The following is a 15,142-nucleotide window of genomic DNA, read 5'->3' on the forward strand; positions in this document are numbered from 1 at the left end:
AGCACTGACAATGCTGCTGGTGTCGGAGCCCCATCCCACTTGAGACTGCAGCCACGGAAATGTTGTCACTTCAAACTTTGCGAGAACCTGAAAGCTAATTACTTAATTAAAAAAAAAATAATGATTGATGAATACTGCAGGTGTATGCTAAGTTATTCAGATAGCAGCAATCCAAATTGGGCTAATTAGATTACACTTCACCTCGGGTGGATGAGAGTGTGGCAGTTGTGTTGTGACAGCAGAGCCACAAACATACAGCAGAGACGAGGCGCTCGGCATCCTGCACATCCCAACGACTGCTTCGCTGCTGCTTTTGCTTATCTCTTCCTAACTTATCTTCTAATAAGTTTGGTGTTTGGGTGCTGTGTGCTGGGTCAGTTCATCTGCTGATGCATGTGCATGGGGAAACCTAGTGTGGGATTATCTGCAAAAACAGGCTGAAGGTATATTTTATTTATTGACAATAAAATATAGATTAAGAAGATGTTTCTGAGCCAGGTGGGTTGGATTCTGCTGTGTCTGAAGGGTTGGTTGGATTGGTGGAAGGCTCAGCTCTGTGTGCTGAGAGCAGGGTTCAGCGGTTGGAAACTCATAGCATCACAGAGCAGTAGGAGTTGGAAGGGACCTCTGGGCATCATCCAGTCCTCTTACCCCGGGTCCAGCAGTGCCTGGCCCCAGCAGTTCCACCCGTGCTGTCTCTTGTAGGCAGTGCCAGGCTCTCCCCACACGAGGGGCAGACTGGGATTTTTCTCAATAGATGTGTTTGCCCTTTTTTCCTTTTCCCTATTCTGCAATGCTTGGAAGCTCTGCCCAAGTGCAGATGCTACCACTCAGACCCATTGCTGTATTAACAGCGAACTGCTCTGTGCATTTACATTTAGATTGAAACAACACGTGTCAGAGGTGTCTGATTGCTCACTGGGACAGCAGTGGGCTAGCGTTGGGACATTTATTGTCAGCTTGCATCATGAAGATAATTTTTTGCATTCAGAATTTAATTATATTGGCATAATTATTCCCTTCCTTGAGACAGTTATAGGGTACAGTATGTTGTGAATTATTCTCAGCTCTGGATGGCACTGAGCTTTGTGTTTGGTCAACTCAGTACCTGCAGAGATGGCCGAAGTGTCACTGCTGGAAAGAGCCCATGGTAGCAGTACCACTGTGCCTAAGCAGTGTACTCTGCTTTGGATCAGGAATTCTCTGCTTTCAGGTCACCTGTGAGACCAGGGATCTGGGGGTTTTGCTCCTTGTAAAGGACCCACGCCCACGCCTGCTGGATTAGCAGCAGCAGAACAGGGGAGAGGAATTAAATGCAGGCTGCAAACTACACTTCATTTGTGCGGCACCCTGGAGCCAATGAATTAGCTCAATAGAGGCTCTTATCAGCCTTATCAGGGCTCGGAAGCACTGAATTTCAGGAAGCCTCTTGGCAGTGCTCCGGGTGTTACCAGTATTGGCACCTATCCAGAAGCAATGGCAATACGGTGCGACCCTAGCTGGGCTATTGCTCTGCATGTTTTTATGAACTGGAATGCTCTTCCCCTCGGGTCCGGCCACCCGGTGATCCCGGAGCTCCTGTTATTTGCTCTGACAGCCCACTGGCTCCCGCACTGTGGCCTGTCACAGCCCACGCTGCAAATCATCTCTCACCTTGTCACCACCGAGATGGCAATTTTACAGCTGGCAGCCTCAATCATGTTGAATTTGCAGCCTGCACTCCCTTTTCTTTTCTCTCTGTCATGTGATGGTTTAGAAAACTGCACAAAGAGTTCTTTTTGGGTTCACCCTGAGAAGAGCTCATGTCAAATGAGGATGGGTCAGGCATCCCTGGTGCTGCGGGTGCCGCCAGGTCTGCAGTGCTTTTTGGGTTGTGCTGCTTGCCAGGGCTTTCCTCCCTGCAATTTAAATTATAAATTAAACTTCTGGCTTTCTTATAAGCTAGCGGCATCTCTGGAAAGTGCTTTGTTTCTAAGCAGGTGTGCTTAGAACTCAGTAAGTGTGAGCAGCCACAGCAGCCCCCTATGTTCTCTGGCCCCACGCTGTCCCTGGAGGCTCTGGAGCTTGGTGCTCCCAGGCCCAGTCCTTTGGGATGTGCCATGCAGGGAGAGAGGCTCATGCATTGTATCACGCTCAGCCATTTGGTAACCTGGGTGTCACACTGTGATTTAGCAGTGAGGCAGCAATGCCCCAAAATCACTGTACGAGCGCAGTGCAGGTATCGCAATGTGCACCTGAACCATTGCAGTCTATGCGCACCCACAAGCTCAGCACTGGGCAGCCCCACTTTGCAGGAAGGGATGCATGGTTTGGAGCCCATGGCTCTCTTTGAAGTTCCTTTTATTTCTTGTCCAGGTTTTATGCTCTTTGTTGGGCTGTGCACACACACACTGATCTGGTGCCCAGGAAGATGTCACTCTTTACTAATTATCCATCAGCACACTCTGATAATGCACTGCTACAGTCATGCATCTCATGGAATCATTGAATGGTTTGAGTCAGACGGGACCCCCAAAGGCCGTCTGGTCCCACAGGGACACCCAAAGCTCCAAAAGTGCTCAGAGCCCCGCACCCTGACCTTGGATGTCCCCAGGGATGAGGCACAACCACCTTTCTGGACAACCTCTGCCAGTGGTTTGATACCCTTAGTGTAAAGAACTTGTTCCTTATATGCATCTACACCAGTTCTTCCAGTGCGGAGATACACTCAGCTTTCTGCATGGCAGTTTTTGGTTTCTTCTTATGCTCTCGTTACTGTTTGCTTGTTGCCTTCAGCCTCCTCCCACTGTGGGGTGCAGGGCAGCGATGCAGCGGGACGCCCCACTGCAAGGGTGTTTCTCCAGCTCCGTTTGCTCACTTATGTAGGATGGGGCATGCATTACGTGGTGGGTTTGCAGGTGGTAGGTTGAGAACTGACACAGTGTGGTCCTGCAGGAGCAGCAGCTGGCCGAGGCGACGGTGGCACGGCAAGGGCTGCAGGCAGATCTGGGCACGGCCATCCGGCGCATCGCCGACCTGCAGCTGGCCCTGGAGGAGCTGCGCGCCAGCGATGACAGCGATGCTGAGAGGTGAGGTGGGGGCAGGTGGAGGCCATGAGGAAACGTGGGGGAAATATCCTACTGGGTTTTTCAGATGTTGTGTCTGCAGCCCTGGTGTCGAATGGAGACAAAGTAGATAAATAAACTAAAGAAAAGGCACGGTTGTGCTTGTTGTTGTGCTGTGAGGAGAGGGTTTACTTTATGTAGCGAAAAAAACAGGGAAGGGTGAGCTAGAATCCATGAGCTCAGAAATTCACTCCTTCATAGTAAGCTATTTCCAATACAATTGGCACATTACAGCGAGGTGAGAAGTGCTTCCTGGCAGCGATGTCCTCAGCTGCCACTCTTGGCAACAGCACAGTTCTCTGCTCCATATCCTTCTTCAGTGCAGACAGTGCCCGTTGGTGCTGCAGTTGCAGTGCCCTGGGCTGGGATGGGATGATGCAGGGAGCAGGGCGGGGGGTTGTAGCCATGCAATGCTGGAATGGCCCTGATCACTGCTGCCTGGGAGGATGTTACCTGGCTCAGGCCATTCTGTCAGCAGTGGGTTTTGACATTTCTCACTTGGAGAGGTTTCACCCTCGCCAGCCTCACACAGTGACTCTGGGGAGGCTGCGCTGCTGCTGACTCTGTTGTCTGCTGTTTGCAGTGTGCAGACGGCGCGGGACACACTGTGCTCCAGGAGAGAGACGTGAGTGAGCTCTGTGTGGGGCTGAAGGAAAATCCCAAAGGATTTCATCCAGCCTGAAACTGGAGCAGGGCTGCTGGGGGTCACCATTCCTGATGAGCTGCAGGTGCTGCTCCCAGACCCCCATCCTGACACTGACGGGGCTCTGCTCTCCTCACAGGGATGCCTCCTCCAGCGTTGGCTCTGTGCTGAGCCTGGAGCCTGCGGAAAGCCTCTGCTCCTGGCCAGGCTCATCCATGGGCTGGTCATCCCCAACCGGTGGCAGTGTGGCTGGGAGCATCTCGGCGCTGTCCGTCGGCAGTCGCAGCACCCAGGGCCTGAGGTAAGGGACTGCCACTGGGGGCTGCATCACTGTTTTTTCTTCTAGCTAAGATATCTTCAAGGATTTAAGGAAAAAAAAATCATTTTGTGAAAAGTGCTTGCGGATCAGCCTGAACAGTTTAACAAGAGCCTTAAATTATCAGTTTGTTAATACTTTGCAATGAGAAATACATGCCACCTCCTGTTTTGCACAGCACACTGCGTTCGGGGTGGTTCAGCAAAGGAAAGGTGTTAGTTGGCTTAAGGCTTGCAAGGCTCCGTGCCTGATATCTGCAAGCATTTTGCAAAGCTGAGTATTTTGCAAGTGGAGGGCAGCAAAGGAGATCCCAGGGCAGGCACAGGCGTGTCCACAGCATGGTACAGGCCAGTGGCATCGCTTACCTCTTGCATGGTGTATAGATGACAGCAATGAGCACATGTTGGGGTGGCGTGTCCCACCCAACGTGGACAAGAAGTGGGGGAACCGAGGGAGCTGATGTCACAGCATCCAACCGGGGGAGGCCAGGATCAGCGCAACGCCAGATGAAAGCCACTACATCAAAACCATGCTTCAAGCGGTGTAATATCCCTTGATGTATTCTCCAGAGATAATTTAAAGAGGCGATGCAGCCTATTTGAGGATTTGTATGCCATATGCTCGCTTTTTGCTTCAGAAGAAACAGTATGCATTTATACAGTTTTAATATGAAATATGTTAATTTCTGACAGCAGTGCTACCGGGCTGTAAGCAAGCTGGAGGGTGGCCCAAGCGCTCGCGTGGCTGAACTGCTCGGCTCCCTGCCATGCTGCATGGGGACGCGCAGTGACAACTGCCCTGCTCTGTGGCCAGCGCTGCACACATCCCCAGCAAACCCCTTCTTGGCATTGCATGTGTGAAGCAAGTGCGTGGGCTGAATTTTGGAGTAGATCAAGGTCGGGTGGCTCAGGAAGGAGGTGATGGGTGTAGAGAGGGTGCCCAGTTTGCGTGGGGCTGGGGAGCCTCTGCTGCGCAGCACTGCACCCTGTTGTTGGAGCAGCATGGGCTGGAGCAGCTCCAGAGCATGAGCTCCAAGCAAGGAAGGCATTTTCCCTATTTTTCATGCATGGATGTGCTGAATGATAGCTGTATAACAAATGGAAGGAAGGTTTTTTTGTGTAACGCGTGCTCTTGGCATTGGTTGCCACTGGACGTTGCAGCCAGCAGTGTGAGCAGATGGAAGGATGAGCAAGGTCACGCAGTGCTGGGGGCCACTGCTTGCAGCATGGGGCTCGGGTGTCCTTCCTGCTGCGGCCCCAGGGATGGTGTACAGGGACAGGCAGCACAGCAGTGTGGGCTCTGGGAGCAATTGCCGGGCTCGTCCCCCTTGGCACCACTTAGCATCCTTTGCTCCAATTGATCTAGCTGTGGTCCTAAGTGCATGGCAGTAAATTAGAAATTATGGCTTATATCATGTTTCTGAGCTGAAGTACACTGGAATTATAATAAAAAAGCAGATATGTAGGCTTGGGGATTAATAAAAATAACTTACTGGACTGACCGTGGCTGTGATGAAAGGAAATTTGCACCCAGACCTGGATATAATGTGACAACTGGGGTTTGTGAGAAGGCCAATTGCAAATCCCAGAGTGGTGGCTGTGCCTGGCTTCAGCTAATCTGTGGTGGAAACACTGGAGAGGAGTCAATATGAAATGCATCAAGTATAATAGGAGAGGCAAGGTAATAAAGACGAGATCAGCGCAATGAGCTCTTCCGTATCAAGATTCCTTTGTCTTACACAAGCACCCAGCGATGACAAATGAATCTGCCTAGCACTCACTCCTCAGTTGCACACATGGGATGTTTCCTGAACAAACAGCTGTCAAAAGCCAGGGGAAGGAATATAAGGCTATTACTGTCGGGGTAGTGCACAGAAAGGAGAGACTTGATTAACGCGTTCTTTAATTCTCTACTATTTAAATGCTTGTACAAAATGTTGGACAGCAGGGCTAAGCCTCACTAAGCATGACACATTGCGGAGTTGGAATAAGCCTTCCATTTTTCATTAGGAAGCAAATTCCAAACTCGACACGCTGGTCCTGCTGCTCGCTGCAGAGCGTTGCTGCAGAGCTGCTGACCCTGAGGTGCAGGCAGGGACACCCCCAGGGCCCGGGGAGCCCGGCACAAGGCTGGGCTTTGCCATGCTGATTTTAATTGTGTTGAAAGCAAATCATTGCACTGAAAGCTGGGAGAGTCTGTAGATGATGGCGTGGTGAGAAAATCCTTTTCTGACAGAAATGAGGCCAATTTCTTCTCTCTCCCTGGAATGGAGTTATCTTGGCTCTATTTATGAGTTACCAGGAAAAGCATCTGAGACGCACTTTTATGCCTGGTCATGTGTTGCAGTGCATGTGTGGATTTTATTGTATAAATTATTTCAACTGCCATAATTGTAATCATGTTAATTGCTGTGTAATCTTCACTAATTATTGTTGTATGTCATTTGCTTTGGTGTGAATGGCATATTACAGAGTCCCGTTTGGCTCCCAGATGCCTTCAGAGTTCTGCATCAGGCCGTTTTTGACTTAGGGAAATCTCTGACACGTGGCGACCAGCAGTGCATTGCTGGGTTGTTGCAGTGTGGTTGAAGCATGGACAGAGGAGGACTGCTGCAGGACAGGGCTGCCTTGCATGCGTGCCTGGACTTTGCAGAATGTAATTAATAGAAAATAAGGTGTAATTTCAGTGCCTCTGTGGCAGCAGGGCGTGCAGCAGCAGGGGATGAAGTGTTGGTGGCTGGTGGCAGGCAGGAGCCTTGGGGATCTCCACAGAGCACAAAGCTGGGAGCTGCTGCAGAAAGGCACGCCAGCCTCATTCGTGTTCTCCCTGAGAGAAATACACAGTGTGATATTTTGATCTCAGATATGGATCTTTGTGGTAGTACCTCCAGGTTTTGGCAACATCGCTTCCTTTGAGGAGAAGCGCTAACAGCTTTTGTTGGAAGGACTCAAGTGTTGTAGGTGCTGGAAAGAAAGAGGAAAAGTGTCAAACGCTGAGCAGTCCCCGCAGTGATTTCCTATGGCACAGCACACAGCTGCCTGCACGGCGTGGCTAAGCTTCAGCCCTTCTGCCGTGGGGCAGGGGTGGGTGAGCGTGGGGCGGACACAGTGCTTTGCCAGCCCCCTGGTATCAGGTTGGAGCTGGGGGCAACCACTGTGCTCGCTGCTGCCACTTCGCTTCAGGCAGTAAAGATTTTTGTAAAAATAGTAACTGTCCATCTTGCTGAACAGGGCGATAAATAGCAGAGTGCAGACTGGCCGTGTTACAGCCCATTAGGGTTTCTTACCTCTTCAGTTCCCTTTTATCTCGGTCTTAAAAACCAAAGCAACACATTGAAGCTGACTGTTTAATTTATGAAAGTCGGTCATGCGGCAGTCAGTTTACAATATTATTTAGAAACGTAGAGAATGATTGGAACAATTTCCATACAAATTCTCTCTGAAGGATTACACTAGCTCTTTAGGTAAGATGCAATTTAGGATCCTAAAACCCAGCATTACCAAAATGTCTGAAGCCATTAATCAGCTGGATGCTGGGTGCAGCAGCGCGGGTGAGTCCTGGAGGTTGCTGCGTTCCATGAGATTACAAACTGTGGTTAATTCCCTTTGCACTGGATAATCAAGCAGTTCAGACCCACTGATGAGCCGTGGGCACGTGGGCACTGGGGACTGGGGGAACATAGAGTGTCTCTGTTATCCCATTGCTCCTGCCGTGGCTTCCCTTCCCTGGCTGTGGAGTTTGTCTTCAGTCCCATGTAAATTGTTTCACGGGTCAGCAGAGCCCGCTCCGACTCGTCCCGTGTTGTTGCCAGGATTATCCACTGTCACCCCGTTCCCATGGCAACCCGAGCTTTCCCTGGGCAGGATGCTTTATTACTGCCGATGGAAAACCTGGTGGCTGCTCCTACACTCCTGCTGGGCTCACCGAGGTTTGTTTGTATTTGGGTTCTGCTGCTTTACTTTGCCCTTTCCTCTCTTTTTCCCTCTTTTTGGTACCGGACAAGCTTAGACAAGCCTTCTCTCTGCAGCTGGTTTCAGGGCCCCCTGAGTGCTTTCTAGGGGTGCTGATGGGGTCCCTGTGCCCAACACCAACTGTGGTGCTTGTGTGCGCCCACGTTCCTGGTCTCACCGGCACGTGGCTGGGAGTGAGCAGCCTATAGATAGTAACTGGCTATCATTGAGCTAAAATTACACCGTGCACAGCTCTACAGAGACTCTTCTTTGTTTCAGATGTGCCCTGGCAGTAGTGGCCCTTTGCCTTTCCCTGCAGCGGCTCAAGCAGAAAATACATTTTTTTCAGCCCTTCAAGCTGAAAGATAAATGGGTGCAAAGTGTCACACCTGGGGTTTAGTGACACTGAGGCCACGACGATTGCAGCCCCTCCCTGTTTCTGTGCATCAGCTCTGTGAGGACAGGGACAGGCTTGGAGCAGAAAGCCCTTTTGCAGCATGCACCAGGATCCGGCCCCTGAAGAGCTACTCAGTGCCATTGGACGCTTTGGTGAGGGACCAGTAGTGCCCGGAGGAAGGAGGGGCTGCCCCTGTTCCCACCATGCAGCCACACTGTCCCCATCCCTGTCCTGTGGGGCTGGGAGCAGTGTCACTGCTGTGGTGCCAAGGAGCAGGGCTGGTGGCAGGACCATGACTGGTCCTGACCACAGACCTACTGAGCTCAGAGCGGAGGGAGGAGCCATGCTGTGATGGTGGTGATTGTGCTGTTGTTGTCGCCCTTTCTGCTGTTCCACGTTTGCACTCTGTAAAAGCTGCAATCCTTGTAGCAAGAGCCATCTGTGCTGGGCTGATGCCATTCCCTGGGTAGCACCATGCGGAAGACTCCGTGAGCCCACTGGGGCGAGGACTGCGTGTTTCAGGGTCAGAGTCCTGCTAGTTCCAGTGGGTGGTGAATCTTGCCCTTGATGAGCACATGGTGCCCACACCGTGCCATTTGTATCATGCTTGCTTGCGGGGTGAGCTCCCACCCCACATGATCACTCTCACTTCTGCTCACTTCTGACAGCTACTCTTCAACGAGCAGATTTTTCCCCAGTCTGCATTTGCTTAAGGGGAGAAACCATGTGCTGTGGGCAGAGGGCAGTCCCGGTGCCGCCTGATAGGGCAATGTGCTCCTGTCCTGCTGTCCTCAGAGCCCCTCTGCAGGGCGGACCCTGCATGGAAGCATCTCATCCCTCAGCTCTGCTGCTGTGCCCTGCCCAGGGCCGGCCTTTGTGCTGCTCCTGCACTTCCCAGTGGTTTTTGCTTTCCGAAGGAGCGCCCTGCAGTAATGTTAAGAGGCATTTGGTGTGTTCAATGAGTTGGTTTCATAAAATGTGAGCATAAATTTGGCTTAGGCAGAAAGCAAACAAATCCTATATATTGCTATAATACGACGAGAAGAAAGGACATTTGGAGGTGTGTGTTGCTTTGGCAGAGTTAAAGCGGATGATGCCATACACTGTATGCCACAGTTAGCTGGTTTTGTTTTACTCAGAGTTATTTAAAGACAAAATCTTTGGGCACTGCTGAACTTCTCGACGCTGCAGTGAGAGTTTATTCTGAGATTACCTTGCAAATACCAGCGTTTTGCCTTTGCTGGATGACATTATGGTTGGTGGAAACAATAAGGCATCTTAAACTAATGGGACTCTGTTTTGCAGGGGGAGCAGAGACACCGCAGAGCCCGCAGCCGCCCGGCCCGGCTCCTCCTTGAGCACCACGAGATCCGTTGACGCTGCGGACCTGGGGAAGGCTGCAAGCCCTCTGCTCAGTGTGAGGAGACGGGAATACAGAAAACCTCCCGCAGACAGCACGGAGCTGACGAGCCCGCTGGAAAAATCCACAGCCAGGTCCCCGCTGCCCAGCGCCTCGGCCGCGCTCTCTGACTACGTGGGGGAGCTGCGCAGGAGGAGGGCGGCTGAGCAGGAGCAGGGCCCGCTGCTGGAGGACGCCTCGGCCCTCCCCATCTACCGCACCACCGGCGCCGCGGCTCTGTGGCGCAGCAGGCCACGCCTGGGGGACGTGGGCACCGAGCTGCCTGGGGCCAGCGATGGAACTGAGAGTGGCCTGCCGCGCTCCTCCAGCCTGCGCAGCCTGGCCCAGCAGCCGGGCGAGCCCACAGTCTCCCCGGTGCTGAAAAGAGCCTCCAAGTTTGGCTCCTGCGATTCCCTCCTGCTGTCCCTCGGTGGCCCCGAGCTGCTCGGGCCTAGGCCGTGGAGGAGCTGCCTGGAGCCGTCGGCAGAGGAGGGTGGGCCGGGCGCCGGGTCGGGCGAGGGGCTGGGGGGAGACCCCTGCACCTGGAAGATCCCCACCCTCGGCTTTGAGAGAAGAGCCAGCCCCGAGCTGGAGGAATTCCTCCCGGCCATCCGCAAATCCCGCTCCACCAGCAGCCTGGCCAAGCCTGGCAGGGACAGGAAGGATGGCCACCGGGCCCTGACCGTCCGCTTCCAGGATGAGGCCGTGGTGGGCGACTCGGCCTCCTCCAGGAGCAGGAGTATGACACAGCCCGGCCTGGCCCCTGGCGGGGACCGCTCCGACTCCTCCTCATCCTCGGGCTCCATCCGCTCCTCCAGGAGCGCCGACAGCATCAAGCAGCGGCCGCGGAGGTTGGACGGGGAGGGCTGCAGTGGGAAGGGCAGCACCGAGAGCAGCGAGGAGAGCCGCCGGGCAGAGGCAGAGGGGAAGGAGGATGACGTAAGCAGCATCATGAAGAAGTACCTGGGAAAAGAATGAGGTAACAGCACCGAGCCGCGAGCCCCGGGAGCTCTGAGCTCAGAGCAGCGATGGCAACTTTGTCCCTGAGCTGCAGCCCCGGCCCACGCTGTATCCCCAGAGCTGTGTCCCCTGGTTCCTGCCACACAGCCCCATAGGCACCCCTCAGCCCTGTGTCTGCTGAGTCCAGAGCTTCCTGCCTGGACACCGAAGGTGACTCCTTCTGCAGCAGGCAGCTCCAGCTCCCAGTCAGGCTGCGTCCTGTAGTTAGCAATTGCCTCTGACAACCACTTGGATCCAATTTTCGGATTACAACTGACACTTCGAGAATTAGGATTTATTACTGCAATCCAGGTTTGAAAGCAAAGTCCCTAATGAATGCGCCGCAACTGTAATTAAGTGTTTAAAATAGATTAGGAAAACATTTTGTAAAACCATTGCCTTTAGACGAACTTATTGGGTGTCAAGCTGTGACCAAATTGACTAAGCCAACAAAAGAAGGGAGCGCATGTTAATAAAACATTTCTTTCCAGGAAGCAAAATTTGCATAATGCAATGTCCCACTTTCTCCAGACTTTGTCACTGTATCGGCAGTAACTGGACCCTGTGCTGTGCACGAGTGAGGAGCCGCCAGCAGACAGAATCCCATCCCTCCTTTGGAAGGGCACTTGATAGGGAATATGTCATTAAACAGGGGCTGAAAGGGGCTCTCCAAAAGTCATGAGATGATTTTACAGCTGATGAGACTTTTGGCTTTAATCATACCACCGTTTCTGCATGCTCCCACTCTGTTCTGTGTCACCACAGGGGTTCTCAGGGTCAGCACTTTCTCCTGCAGTCTCCTGGCTGCCTGAGGGGCCTCATTCCATCGTAGCACTGCTCAGAATTAAGCAACACAGCTGGAGGATGCTTTTGGGGCTTGGTGTGAAATGCAGTAACCGGAGTGGAGCGTGAGGGCCAGTCAAACTGAGTGGCACATTGAAGATCTCACAGTACAAGCTCTTGCTATATACGCTTTTCTTCTATTTTTAGTTCCCAGAAGCTGAGACTTTATCTGAAGTTTTATAATTCCATTCGTAATTGAAGCTGGATACATCCGTGGTTTCACGACCCTTGCCTGCTGGGGCACCTTCTGGCCACATCCCACTGCCATGAAGGACAGTGTGTGGCGCCTGTTGCTATGGGAGGCCATATTCCCACATCTGCTTGGTTTTTACACAATAAAATTTTTGCTTCTTCACCTCAAGCCTCCTCTTGCCTTGCATTTCCATGCAGTGTCTCTAGGTATGTGGAGGGCCGTGGGGTGCTTCCAGCTCTACTTCTCAAAGCACACTCATAGGCAGGGACCTCCCGCCATACCCTCTGTTTGCTCCTGACCAGCTCTTCTTATGGTCACAACCCTCTTCTCTAGAAGAGATCCAGACTTACTCATTTATCATGTGTTTGTGGCACGAACGTGCAGGTGCACGGAGCGCTCCGCTTCCCATCAGTGCTTGGCTGGAAGGCTCTCACAGGGTTGCACAGCCCCCTGTGACCTTCTGGGCGGCCTTTGGAAAGGCAAATTGGGCACTATTCAGCATTCAGTCATGCTTTTTTGGATTCCTCCCATTCATTTCTAATTTAAACCAAACCATGGCAGCAAGAAGCATTTTCCTTGTCACAGATGAATGCGAAACCTTCGTCTCTGGGTTCCCGTCAGCAGTTTGCTCAGCCCCGTGTGCGCTGTAAGCAGTTTCTCGCTCCCAGCAGAGCTGCAATGCCAGCAGCAGGGCCAGCAGCACACACCGGTACACCTCCACGTCCCAGGCACGAGGTGACAGTCCCCATGTACACATCTGCACAGGCATTCCTGGCCACTGTCGAGCTCTTAGGGTGGCAGATCTCACTGTGTGTGCCATTCTGATTATTTCAGGTGTTTACCCAGCCTTGAACTTTGCTTTGGGAAGCGAGGGTCCCGCTTTTGGCACTGAAGTACATTCACAGCAGTCCCTGCAGAGCACCCATGAAACACGTTTTCTGCGAGCGTGTTGAAATCCCTCAGAGCTCAGTGCAACCCTGTTCAGAAACAAGTGTACGGTTGTTGTTTTTAATCCTTTTTTCCCTTGAAACTGGCACGCTGAACTGCAGCACACTGTGTAATCATTACAGTCCCTGCAAGTTCACAGATTAAGTGAAAGACTTCTCCAGTCCTCTCTGCATAAAGCAGGCAACTCAAAGAGGAAAAAAAACAGTTTACAGGAATCCTATGCTCCCTTCTGTGCTTTCAAATGCAAAAAGAAAAATCACAGATTGTGCAGCTTGGAAGAGAGATCTCTGCAGCCCGCCCTTCCATCTTGTAAGAACATTTCTTTAATTCTACGCTCGAACAAAAACTTCTGGGAAAAATCTGACAAAGCTGCAGTGGCCAAGCTTGGCAGGGATGAGAACTTAGAATCATTAAGGTTGAACAAGACCTCCAAGATCACCAAGTTCAACTTCTCCCCGATGATCCTCTTGATCTGAGTGCTGCTGTAAGTGTTGTCCCCAAGTTCGCTCTCTGAAGTCTGACCCACAGACATGGGATGGGTGAGGTGTCAGCACGCAGCTCATTCTTAAGCTACCATCACTACATGCAAATAACTCAATGTGCTGAAAGAGCTGCATGAACTGCTCATTATTGGGTGGAGGCAGCAGAGATGATTCCTTTGACACTGAGCTTTGTGTCTGGAATTACTACACCATGCTGCTGCGGTGTTTGCTGAACATTAAGCTGTTGCTATTTAAACCTGCAGAAGGAAAGCAGATTTGTGTGTAATAATATACAGGGCTTGCTTTTTTTCTTCTTTCTGCTTTTGCTTTGCAGGACACAAAGGAAATTGCTCTGTCACTTGAAATGGCTCTGCACATCCTTTAACAGGGAAAAACGACTCTTGGACTGGAGATTTTCAGCCTGAGTCCGGAGAATTGTTTGCCCTTGAAACCCTCAGTGCAGCGGAGATCTGTGCTCGCAGGCAGTGAGAGCGAGTGATCTGTCAGCTCTGGCCGGCAATAAATCCATGCCCGTACAGCACGGGGTACAAAGTACCTGTTAGCAGCACCGTCCCTATGGCACGCAGGCACGGAACTGATGGGCAGAGCAGCAGGTCTCGGCACGGGGTAGTTTATAGCCAGCAGTGGGAGGACAAGAGTTATTCTTTTTGCCCCCGTATTTCAGCTGCCTTCATCAGTTCCCAGTCCCAGAGCCGCTGCTTTGTTCTTTGTACTGCCTGGATGTGGTGCTGCCAGCGTAGCTCGGGGCTCCTGCAGGCCCTGGGAGCCCCTGGTTTGGGGACATCCCCATGTGTCACCCTCGGAGGTGGGTGGGTGCTGCACCCATGGTGCTGGGGGGAACTGGGAGTCCCAGTGCTCCCACTGGGGCTGACGCATGGCAGGGAGTTGTCTCCAGATCAGACAAAGGAGCACCAAGCGACAGAGGCTGCCAAGTTTCTAATTAACGTAATTAAAACGTGCTCTTTTCTTCCAATGGATGTGTCTTCTGCAAGCATCCATCAGAGAAATGAGCTCTGTAAAGAGCTCCTTCCTTTGCAAGACGCCCATAACTCAGGACTGACAGCGTCCACATCCATCCAGTTGCTGACTGCGGCATTAATGGATGCTGGTCTGGCTGTTCCTGTGCTGTCACAGGCTCCTGCCTTAACATGTCCCTTCCCTAACGAATGAGGAACGGCAAGCTGTGAGCTTGTGTGCTACCCTATATGGGTCACCAGGCCAGGGGTGTCCATTCCCTGCTGGGGAGCCCCTCTGCATAAGAAGTAGCAGGCTCTGGTAGCAGGGAGATGCTTCATGATCCCCTCCAACACTCTCGGGGAAGTCAGGGAATCACATTTATAATGCTTCCTAATTATGGGCGGGGCATGTAAGCTTCTTTCCAAACAAATAAGCTGCTTCCTCCCCCCCCCACCACCATGCCTCCATCCCAGTTCCCTCCGGAAATGCTCTGCTTTGTTACCTCAGTCTTTTTACTGCCGCTGCGAAGATGCAGAGGGGCAGCTCCTCACCCTGCCCAGCTGCTGCAGCCTGGCAGAGGGATGCATGGAGCGGCTGGGCTCATCCCTTGCTGGTGGCCCTGAGGAGGGAGACAGTGGGGGCACTTTCCACACCCGTGCTGCTGCCAGCTCACCCAGCGCCGCCGAATTCAATTTCACGCCTATTGGATGCGCCGAGTTAATACCGAACTACAGCCATGCACAGAGCCTCTCTGCCGATTAAACGTGTCCCATCCCCTGCAGGTAACCATCAGACGGGCGTGGGGATGTGCTCTGCGGTGACGCTGAGCTCTGGGGCTGTGCGAGGACGTGCTGCCGCGTGGCACAGCAGAGCGCAGCCCAGCACGGCCG

At 52.4% G+C, this 15,142-nt stretch overlaps 1 protein-coding gene across 1 annotated transcript in view; it reads left to right on the forward strand.

Annotated features, from left to right (window-relative positions):
- Nucleotides 1-12,006, forward strand: part of MYO18B (myosin XVIIIB) — a 43,944-nt gene extending 31,938 nt beyond the window's left edge. The window contains exons 38-42 of the mRNA XM_021413023.1: nucleotides 2,935-3,068; nucleotides 3,688-3,729; nucleotides 3,887-4,048; nucleotides 9,716-10,788; nucleotides 11,799-12,006. Coding sequence (XP_021268698.1) covers nucleotides 2,935-3,068; nucleotides 3,688-3,729; nucleotides 3,887-4,048; nucleotides 9,716-10,787 — 1,410 coding nt within the window. The 3' untranslated portion in view covers nucleotide 10,788; nucleotides 11,799-12,006. The remainder of the gene's footprint in view (nucleotides 1-2,934; nucleotides 3,069-3,687; nucleotides 3,730-3,886; nucleotides 4,049-9,715; nucleotides 10,789-11,798) is intronic.

This window comes from Numida meleagris, chromosome 14, assembly GCF_002078875.1.
Source record: "Numida meleagris isolate 19003 breed g44 Domestic line chromosome 14, NumMel1.0, whole genome shotgun sequence".
NCBI classification, from domain to species: Eukaryota; Metazoa; Chordata; class Aves; order Galliformes; family Numididae; genus Numida; species Numida meleagris.